General features: G+C 54.4%; 1 protein-coding gene across 9 annotated transcripts in view; it reads right to left on the reverse strand.

Annotated features, from left to right (window-relative positions):
• Positions 1-1,566: 1,566 nt before the first annotated feature.
• The window catches only part of MEF2D (myocyte enhancer factor 2D), an 80,826-nt gene continuing 71,294 nt past the window's right edge, over positions 1,567-11,098 (reverse strand). For all 9 annotated transcript variants that reach the window (XM_015650090.2, XM_015650088.2, XM_015650089.2 and 6 more), the window contains 2 exons: positions 9,850-10,081; positions 1,567-8,487 (listed from right to left, as the gene is read on the reverse strand). In XM_015650090.2, the coding sequence (XP_015505576.1) occupies positions 8,157-8,487; positions 9,850-10,081 (563 nt within the window). In that variant the 3' untranslated portion in view covers positions 1,567-8,156. The remainder of the gene's footprint in view (positions 8,488-9,849; positions 10,082-11,098) is intronic.

Consider the following 11,098-nt stretch of genomic DNA (forward strand, 5'->3'; position numbering starts at 1 on the left):
CTGTCGCTGTTGGACACGATGTACCAGTGTGGGTTCACAGCACGCACGAGTTGTTAGGAAAAGGGGCATTTATTCTCCAAACTTTTCAGCTTTTAAAAGGTCCTAAGCTACAGGGTTGACATGACTTGGTAAGGGAATGTGTCAGTGTGCCTCAGGGAGACAAAGAGTTAACACTGTCCCACCCCAAACCCCTTGTGAAGGGCGGCCCAGGTGCTCTGACTGGGTTTGAGTCCCTGGGGGTTCTCCCTTGGTGTGTTTCTACTGGTCCCTGACCCTGAACTCCACCCTCAAAGGTGGAAACTCTCAGGGGTTCTGTCCCTCAAAAACCCCTGCTGTGCCTTTGTTCAGAGCTCTCTGTTCTGGGTTTGTTCCCATGCTGAATAAATGGTTTCATGAACCGGGAGCCCGTCTTGGTGTTTGATGCTGGTCCCCAGAACCCTGCTGCTTCTCTGGACGAGATCCTGAGGTTGCTGACTGCAACAAGGGAACATCACCTCTTGTCTCATTGGTGGGACAAGAGAAAAACTCGTTATCCATAGTTCTGCAGAACTGTTCTGAGAAAGCAAGATGATTTACAAATGTTGTCCTTGAGTGTGAGATTTCCTAAGAAACTTTCCCTTGGGGAACAGATCTGCCACTGACAGCCTGCAATTCCCTGAGGCTCAGAGAAAATGGGGTCCAGTCACCCTGCCTTGGGGCATCCTGCTCCTGGGCCTGGCTGGATCCTTCACAGACACGAGACAGGGATGGGAACCCTGAGGGAGACAGCGGGGTCACCCTGCTCCTCATCCCTGCAGCTGCTGCAGGAGCCTCCCGCTGCCACCCGCAGGAGCTCCTGCCCAGGGCGAGTGGGGACAGCAGCGTCACCTGCAGCCACCGGAGCATCCCCACCTCACCTGGAGCCTGGAGCATCACCCTGCAGGAAAGAAAGAGCCAGAGGCGTGGAAAATTATCAGAAACGTGTATTTTTTTTCTTTTTAATAGTAAACCTCTTTACAACAAATATAGTGAAAGAGTTTCCAAACAAAACTCATAAGAATTTCTCATGGTAATTATTATTATTATCATCATTTTTTAATATATTTTTTTCTTACTGTGGAATATACAATAACGCATCACCATACAGCACAAAAAAAGGAATATTGAAAAAACGAAATAGACGTCTCAACCACGTGCTGCAGTCCCTGGGAAGGAGCCACTGATTGTCAAGGGAGCAAGGACGGGAGGGAACGGGGACGGGGAGTGGGGATGGGGTCCCCAGGGCGCGGGAGGTTCTCAGTCAGGCCAGACCCCGAGGGTGCAAACGCTCCAGAGAAAGATGGAATTAGTCAAAGATCCCGGTTAAAACACTGCAAGCTCTCGACATCAATCCTCCCTCCCCTCCCACTGCTGCTGGGCTCGCATGGCCCAGAGAGCTGGGCACGGGCAAGGGAGCGCCCTGCTCCCCGAGCCCGATCCCTTGACTCGCACACACACACACACCCACACACACGGGTGGAGGAGCATCAGGAAAAAAAAAAAAAGAGGTTAAAAATATATATATATATATTATAGATACAGTTTCTCTTTTTTTTTTTTTTTTTTTCTCCCTTTTAAATTGCTTCTCAAAACAATAAATAAAACTCCTCGGGGGAAGTGCACGTCCTGTTTTGTTTCTACCTGTGCAGCACCCTGGGGGGAGGATGCAGAGCTGCCTGTGCCGGTACAGACGGGCTGAGCGGGGACATCCAACGAACCATCACACAGAGAAGCTGACGGGGGCGGGGGGGCATTTATGATTTTTATTTTTTCCCCTTTTAGTGCATCGTTTAAAGGGTCTATTCTATTTTACAAAGGTTTTTGCAGATACCCCAGAGTTCGCTAACACCTACCTGCTTAACTGAGCTACGGGGAGCCAGGGGAGCAAAGGGGATGGGGAGAACGAGGACCCTGCCCGAGGCCGTGGGGGAAAGGAAGCGGGAGCAGCAGCTCGGCCACGATGGTCCCCACCTCTTCAGCATCTGATTTGCCTGCAAATGCTTGGAAAGAGCCGTGGGGAGGAGGGGAGTCACGGCCCAAGGTGGGCTGCTGCACCCCTCGGCCTTGGAGATGCCACGGGGACATCCCAGCACGGTCTGACCAGAGTTTCCCTGGGGAGAGAATGTTCCTCCAGCTCCGGAAAGTGAGGAGCTGGCCCAGTCCCTACATCTCAGTGGCACCAGCATGACAATATCGCTCTGAAAACCCATCTGAAGCCAAGAAATCCCTACCAGCGTCCCCCAGCTCAGCGCTGCGGTGGATGCGGGGGACCGGGGGGAGGCAGCAGCCGCTCATCCCCATCCTGAGGAACCCTCGGCTCCCGGAAAACCTTCCCAGCCTGTCTGGAGCCGCTCCTGGCGCAGCCTGAGCCACACCACCCTCTTCTGGCTTAAGCAAAGCTCGCTCCGAACAGCTCCAGAGAACGGAGCTGGGCAGGAGGACAGCGGGGAGCGGCCGGGCTTTGTCCCCGCTGGGGAGAAGAGAGGAGCTGGAACAGCCCCGACCGCTGCCCGGAGCGGAGACCCCCGGAGCCCCCCACAATGGGACTCCCCATTTCCACGGCAAGACTCCCCTTGCTGCTGGAACCTCCCCGGAGCCACGGGGGACACGCCGGCGTGTTGGGAACCCTGTGGAAAAGCAGCCCCGGGACGAAGCCCCGGAGCCCGGCAGGGGCTGGGACATGGAAAGCTGGGGAGCAGCGAGGCCGGGGAAGGGGTGCACGGGCAGAGCCAGGAGGGTTAAACAAGAAATTGCTGTACAACTCGGCCATGTCCAAAGTCAGTATTATTACAATATACTCTGACAAAAATATAATCTCATTTCATATCAATACAACAAAAAAAAAAACCAAAAAAACAAAAACCCAAACCCAGTTTTCTGTACTGTTACCATTGCTAACAGATTGAAACTCGCTATTTACAGTTACAGTAGCCAGGTAAAATACTACAGGTGAGAGACCAGAGAGAGGAGGGGCAGAGGGACAGGAGGGAGATAAAATCACCAGGGGAAAGGGAAAAATAAAGGGGGAAAGGCCCTCTTACATCCCGAGTGTGGCTTCCTGCACTGGACAAGGAAGGGTGATGAATGGAGGTAGTGAAAACATAACACTTGATTTATGGGTCTGGTTGGGTTTTTTTGTGGAAAAAGAACAGAAGAAGGAAAAGAGGGGAAAAAAAAATAAAGTGAAGTGAGAGAGGAAGGTGGAATAAAAGGATCAACATGGGAAAGGGAAACCAGAGCAAACCTTCACCTGAAGCCCACTGTTACAGACTCTCCCAAACCGGGGAGAGGTGGATGGGGATGAATTTTCACCACTTTGGGTGGTGAAAATCTCCCAAACATCCCCAAATTGTGCCCTCAGCTGGAGGGATGGGAGGCAGGATGTGGCACACAGGATAGCAGAGCTAAGGAGTGGCTGGGAAGATGCTCCTTCCCCAGCTGAGGGATGCTCTCCCTGGGAGGGTGGAGGGGACCCCCAGAGCACCGAGCCCCCCTCCTGGGCTGGCAGAAGCAGCTCACAGCCTTTTCCCCAGAACTGGTGACAAACATCCCAATTCACACCCAAAGTGACGGGGGGAGTCCCCCAACCAAGCAACACAAGGGGAGGAAAAAGTGTAGGAGGTGAAATTTTCAAGGAAAAGGTGAGGGTTTTTGTAAATTTGCTTTTTCCTCGGTTTGCTGAAATTATTCTGGAGAGGAAGAGGGAAGTGAAAAGGGGGGACGGAAAAAGAAACATACTCATCCTCTTCATCCTGCTTTCCCCCAGGCCCACACGTGGCCTGTTGCCAGCAGCTCTGGATTTAACCCTTCCATTGCCCTCAGACCCCAACCCTGGCAGTGGCCTCAAACACACGACAGCAACAAACCCCAGGGACCCCGAGACTCCCTGCAAGAGCCAGACCCCTGTGGGGGCTCGGCTGCCCCTCACACAAGCACAGCCCCCTCCAGGCTCCCACCAGCACCAACCCCTCATCCAAACATTCAGCAGAGCCAGGCTCTCTGCCACCCCCCAAAACAACCCCCAGAGCAGGGAGTCACCCTGTCCCCTTGCTGACCACCTGATTCCAGCTATCACAGCCCACAGAGCTGATCCTCATCGATCCATCACCATCCTCACCGCGCCTCGCCCACCCTTCCCAAGGTTCCACCCATCGTTTAGGGTCCTGCTCCACTCCCAAATCTCCCGCAGGGGTGGGCAGGTGACTTCCCACCCCATCCTTGCTCCTACAGCTGCCGGCAGCAGGGTCACCTGAGCCACTCCCTGTGACCTCCTTCCTTCCCTCCTCCTCCTCCTCCTCTGCGCACTGAACCTCGGCCATCCCGGCACAAACACCCCAAAACCAGCTCTGCCGAGCCCTGGGAAAGACCAGCCTTCCCGGGCCGGGGGTCTCAGCCCCCCCAGCTGCCAGCCCCCAGCCCCAGCACCGCGCGGGAGGGGAGGGGGCGATGCCGCTGCCCCCACCCCGGCTTACCTGTGCTCGGCTGCGGGCTGGAGGATCCACAGAGAGTTCAGAAGGTAAAGATCAGAAACAGACTTTGGTAAGTAACCACACGTTTAGAAAGGAATATATCAGTTTGGAAACATCTCAGTGCATACTTCTTATATGAAAATATACACAAATGTATTTCATTCTCCAAAAAAGGAACAATTAAAAACGAAAGCAAACTAGCCCAAACACAATATATTAGCTGTTTTTTTGTTGGTTTTTTTCTTTTTTTCTTGTTGTTGTCATCCTTTAAAATCTTTTAACGCTACACTTTGTTCAGGTTACACTTTTTTTGTCTTTTTTTTTTTTTTTTTTGTAAATGTTTTTTTTCTTCATGCATTTTACACCTTTATAGCCTTTGAGAATAAATAAGCTCCATTTTGCTTCCACATCTCTAAAAACTGCAGCATTTTTAACTATTGTCATTTAAATCGTGCAATTTTTTTTTGCAACACCCCTTTTTAAAAAATGGAAAATATATATATATTTTAAAACTAAACCCTATACAACGCAAAAATTCCAAATTAAAAAAAAAAAAAATTATACACAATTGTAACTGTCAACAGTACAGATGAGCACGAGAAATAAAATTAGATCAGAAACATATTTATAGAAGCACAAAGGAGGGTGTTGGTTTCTTAGATTGTCATTCTTCTCGTTGTCTTTTGAAAATTAGGAGGAGTTTACCAGATACTACAGTCTGGGGGGAAATAAAGGATAATGACCCGGACAAAAAAAAAAAAATAGAATATAATAATAAAATAACCCCAAGCCCCCAACAAAATAAAGACCCCGACAAACAGCCCCCAAACCCCTTTGACTGCGACGTGAAGCCGACCCAGGGCATCCATCCCCGCCTCCCCACGAGCCGTACTTGCCCGTGGCACCAGCCCAGGGATCGCCGAGTCCCGCAGCCGCAGATCCGCTCCGGCACGGGCACACCTCAACCCGCGTCTACGGAACCCAGAGCGTTTTTGGCTTGGATTTTGTGTTTTCCAGGCTCTCAGCTTCCAGGCAGAAGTGTGAATTCGGGAGTCAGGGCATGAAGTTAATGAGCAAAATTGGTTTTTTTGGTTTTTTTCCCCCCCCTCGCGGTTGCTCTGCACCGACGGCGTCGAGTGCCGGGGGGGCTCGGCCGCCGCCTCCTCGCTGGGGTCTCTGGAGCAAGGCGCTCTGCTGGGGGGGCAGACCCCGCTTCCTTGGGTTGAGTCGGTTTTGTGAAGACAAAATAAAATAAAATAGAAAACGAGAGCGATGAGACGTCATTATCCCGCCTAATTTCCAAAGCAAGGCCGTGCAAAGAGCTCGGGTGCGCGTCCGGTACATCCGGCACCGCCGGGTCGGGGCGTGGGCGAGGAAGACCATGGTCCGCAGCATCTCTCCTGCTTCCCAAAGGACTGCCAGAGATGGAGGGAGGGAAGGAGATCCACTTCTGCCGCAGCCAGCGTTCTGGAGGTGAGAGCTGAGCGTGTCCCTGGCACACGGTGGCACCCACCGGGCTGGGCTCGGGGAGACGGGGGCGTTCAACTGCACAAAACCTGCCCGGGGTCCCTTCCAGCACCCCTCCCCTACCCAAGGCCTTTCTGGAGCACGGGAACAGGAGAGGGAATTCCAAATTTATCACTGAGAAAGAATAAAACCATCATTTGGAAAAGCCTCTGTGGCAGCAATTTGGTATTTCCAGGTCTGAAGGGTGGATTTTATCTGGCACATTTCTCGTGCCTCAGTCCACAGCAGGGATGGTGGTGAGGAGCGGGTACCCAGAACGGCAGCACCGTTGAGAATCCACCACCCCGACCCCTTCACCAGGTCTCCACACACAAACAGCTACTGATTTTCACCCAGTTGCTGGAGGATTTCCTCTCCTCCTCCAACCACTCCCTTTAGGCCGCCTTATTCATTTCACAATAATCATCAGCTTTTTTTGTCTTGTTTTTCCAATTAGGAACTTTGTGATACATGCTGGGTTGGAAGAAGTTTATAAAACCCCATAAATTTGTTTCTGGGTTGCCCTCATCCTGGGACATTTGTATGCCATCTGCCTCATTCCAAGGTGGAGCTGGCTCCTGACACCTGGCAGAGAGATCCAGGAGGGGAAGAAAGCCCACCACGACTCAGCTCCTCTCCCTTTGCTCTGTCTCAGGGTAGAGCTGAACCCCAGGCAGCTCCAGCTCCTCCACAGCCCCCCAAGGCTGGCCAGGCTCCAGCTGCCAAAGGCTGGCAAAGGTGGCATCCGGGCAGGTTTTGTGCCAGTTTGAGCCCAGGGGTGAGTGGGGCTGGGGTGTCCCTGCACAGGGTGACAGGGCAGCAGGCTGGGAGGGGGATGGGGGACTGGCATCCCTGAGGAGAGCGCCTGCAGGGACAAAGCTCATCCCTAATGGCTACACCAGCCAGGAACGGTCTCTTCTCCTCCAGACCCTCCAGCTGTGAGCAGGCTGATGCATTTTGGGATCAGGGCACTGACACCCATCCCTGGGAAACTGCCAGAGCAAGTGGCAACATGAGGAAATTCCTTTTTGGAAATTCCTCGGTTTTCCCTTTTTCCTTCCACTAAATCACTGCTCAAGTCTCAAGCAGATTTTCTGCACAGCTCACCATTGCCTTTTGAGGCCTAGAAACCTTCAGGCAAAATCTCATTAGGATCATTACTTCAGTTGCATCTTTCAGTAAAAAAACCGTTTCTTCCCATTTTCCTGATTTAAAGCTTTCCCATGTGCAATGGGAACACATTTCTAAAATGCTTTTATGGATGTTGTTTGCTGAAATCCCTAATTTGCTCTAACACATCCCCCTCTCCACAGCCCTGCTGTGCCCAGGTGGAGGTGAGGCACTCCTGGGAAATGGGAACTCCAGTGTTCCAATGACCCTGCTCAGAAACAGTGAAGTTCCCTGCTCTGGTAGAAAGGATGCTGTCTGCACCCACTTCTCATGCAAACGGGATTAAGCCTTAAAAATCTGCCTCTTACTCCCCTGATGCAGCTTTCCAGGATTGCAGGAGCCTCAAGCAGGCTGTGGATGTGGCTGCATCCTGTTTCATATCAAAGCTGGGCTCTCCAAGCCGACCTCCGCTCCCTTCCCAGCCGGTTCAGGAAAACCGGGGTAGGAAAACCCTTCTGGAGGAAAACCTGTGTCTACCGAAGCCCTTTGAGCTTCCAGAGAGCTGGGTCGTGCCTGCACTGCCCCTCCCTGCCCATGGACCCAGGAATGGCCAGGAAGGTGCATTTTGGGGGTGCTCTGCGCCCCGTGTCCCCCCGGAGCCCGTCCTGCCGCAGGCGCTCTGCCTTAGGGATACGGTCCCGCTTCCCAGGGGTCTCACCAGCCGGTGGGCACCGAGTGCCCGGCCCGCCCGCCCGCGGGGGAGCATCGCCAGGGGCTGCTGGTTTTGGTGAGGACACGGAGATTCCGTCCCTGTCCCCCCTTCCCGCACGCCCGGCCGTTCCCGAGCCCGCGGCCGAGGAGCGCCGTATGTACTGCATGCATCGCCTGCTGCGCTAGAATGAATGCCTACAAAATCCTAAAGCTATTTCTCAGGCAGTTTACGATAATTTCCCCCCACCCCAGCCCATCCCCATCACCCGTTTCACCCCAGCCCCCCGCCCCTCCCAGCCCCTCTCTGTGGCCCTGCTGGAGCTCCCGGGGCGGCGGGGCCCGTTATGTGACCCAGGTATCCAACCGCATGCGCTTCACCGACGGGCTCTCCCCCTCGGGCTCGCTGCTGGGCCGCAGGAGCCCCAGGGACGAGCCGAAATCGGGGCGGGCGGGATCGTCCCGCTCGCTGCTGCCCTCGTACGAGCTGGTGTTGCTGCTGAGGCTGTCGACGGGCGAGCGGCCGGTGGGCTCGTGCCGGGGCTGGTGGGGGAAGGTGCTGAGCGGGGTGGCAGTGTTCCTCTCCCGGTTGGGCGAGACGGGCTCCGACTTGATGCTGATGTTGGGGTTGGTGTTGACAGTCAAAGTGGTGGTGTGGGACAAGTGACTCCCTTGTCTGAGCATCCAGAAGGTGGGGGAAAGAGGTTGGGAGAGGAGGAGGAGGAGAGCAGAAGGGGAGGAAGGGGGAGAAAAGGATGGAGGAGGAGATAATGGGAAATCTCTCATTATTATCTTTTTGGTGGCCTTTTATCCTCCAGTGCACAGAATTCAGAACCTGCACACGCTACAGCCAAACAAACCCATGATTTTAAACCTGGATTAGATTATTAATCTGGATTCATAAACAGAACTCTGACTTCAGAATCAGAATTGTGACTCCAGAACTCATACTCTGTAAGTCACCAGGACATATCATCACTGAGCTGGGATCAGACCCTGTGGGCAGCATCCCTCCTCCCCCAGCACCCTGTGATCCAGCCCCAATCCCTCCCACCGTCCCTCAGCAGTGGCCCAAACCCACGGAGAAGAGGGACAGACTGTGACACCCCTGTCCCATGGGTGTCCCTACAGCTCTGCCCCAGCATCCCTGTGGGCTGCACAGACCCAGCACGGGGCTCAGCCAGGTGCTTTTGCTCCAAACTGGGAACCTCCTCAACCTCTACTACAACACAGAATTTTGTCCAGGCTTTCCACACATCCTGCACATCCCTGGTGCAGGAGGTCCAGGCAGCTACTAAGGAAGCTGCTGTCTGCCCTGCCTGGAAAACAGGCACCAAGCAGTGAGCAAACACTAAACTCCTACACAAAAACCTGGTCCAGCCCTCTATCCATCCATCCATCCATCCATCCATCCATCCATCCATCCATCCATCCATCCATCCATCCATCCATCCCTTCATGGTGGAAATGCTGGCAAGTGGCTTAAATCCTTATTTTGACTGTGTAATTCTGGGTGTGGATGCTTTATTCCAGACCAGAAGCAGTTCTACTTCAAAAATCCTGCCTTAAGATGCAAGTACTTGTATTTTCTGCCTTGGAGAAAAGCAACCTCTTTGTAATACTAAAAGCCACCTTCTTCTATAGCAGCAGGGCACAATTCCAGGCACCTTATCCTGCAATGTCCATCCCATCTAACACTGCCTCTGGCTGGTTCTCAGCTCCCCCAGGTGAGTACAGGGATCAATCCCACTGAGAACAGGCAGCAGGACAAGGCTCTTGGAGCATCCTCAAGTAGCCTGATCTCAACCAGGGACTCTGGGTCACTCCTACAGTGACAGGGCCAGGGCTTCACAAGCCAGCTGTGCTGGGCCCTCCTGCAGCTGTGCATGGGCACACAGCTCCTGCCCCCCAGGAACACAGCGTGGACCCACCAGGGCCTGATGCTGGGAGTCTGGAGAACACAGGGAGTGGTCACAGCTGGGGCTCTGCAGGGTTGGCACCCTCAGAGATTTCCCCATTTCCCTTCTGTGTCACTTACATTAAGTTTCCTAGTGACACTGGGACCAGGTGCTGCTGCTGCGGCTGCTGCTGTGGCTGCTGCTGCTGTTGCTGTTGTTGCTGCTGCTGCTGCTGCTGCTGTTGCTGCTGCTGCTGCTGCTGCTGTTGTTGCTGCTGCTGCTGCTGCCAGGCAGAGATGTTGCCAAGGGACAGCCCTCCAGGTGAGCTGAATGCTGGCAGCGAGGACAGCTCAGCGCTTGTCAGCTGATAATCTGGAAGGGAAGGAGACCTGCAGTCATTTCAATGTCAAACCTGCCCCCAACAGTGCCCTGAGCACTGAGAGAGGATGGAGACCCACAAGAGACACAAATGCACAGTGTGGAATGTGGGCTCATGCTGTGAGTGGCACAGGGATGCTGGCCAGGGGAAACACCTTGTGCCTGTGGAATGGCTTGTGCTGGAGACACAGAATCAGTTTGGCTGGAAAAGACCTCCAAGATCCAGTCCAACCTATGCCCAAACTCTACAGGTCAACTAAGTGTCACCTAAAGGACATTTAAAGGCCACCAACATGCAGGGACACCCTCCACTATCCCAGGCTGCTCCAAGCCCTGTTCAACCTGGCCTTAGACACTTCCAGGAATGGGACAGCCACGGATGCTCTGGGCAACCTGTGCCACGGCTTCAACACCCTCAGTGTAAACAATTTCCTCCTTATATCCAGCTGTCTTCCAACCTCAAGGCATGAGCTGCTGGCAGGGCTTCCACCCTCCACACCCCAGAACACCCAGCAGTGCCCCTGCCCCCCAGGCACAGCAGTGGCCAGGGCAGCCCCACGATGCAGCCGTGTCTGGCTCCCCTCAGGAAGGGCCATGGGCAGGTGAGACCCCCAGAGCCACCTCCAGATCCAGGTGTACAGTGCACACTTCTTCCCCTCCCAGGCCAGCAAACCCTGGCAGCTAACACCTACCTGTGCCTGGGGCACACCTGGGGCACCCTCACCTGTGTCTGGGGCACACCTGGGGCACCCTCACCTGTGTCTGGGGCACACCTGGGGCACCCTCACCTGTGTCTGGGGCACACCTGGGGCACCCTCACCCAGCCTGGGGCACACCTGGGCCAGCCCCACCCAGCCTGGGGCACACCTGGGGCACCCTCACCCAGCCTGGGGCACACCTGGGGCACACCTGGGGCACACCTGGGGCACCCCCAGCCAGCCTGGGGCACACCTGGGGCACCCTCACCCAGCCTGGGGCACACCTGGGGCACCCTCACCCAGCCTGGGGCAC

This window comes from Parus major, chromosome 25LG1, assembly GCF_001522545.3.
Source record: "Parus major isolate Abel chromosome 25LG1, Parus_major1.1, whole genome shotgun sequence".
NCBI lineage: Eukaryota > Metazoa > Chordata > Aves > Passeriformes > Paridae > Parus > Parus major.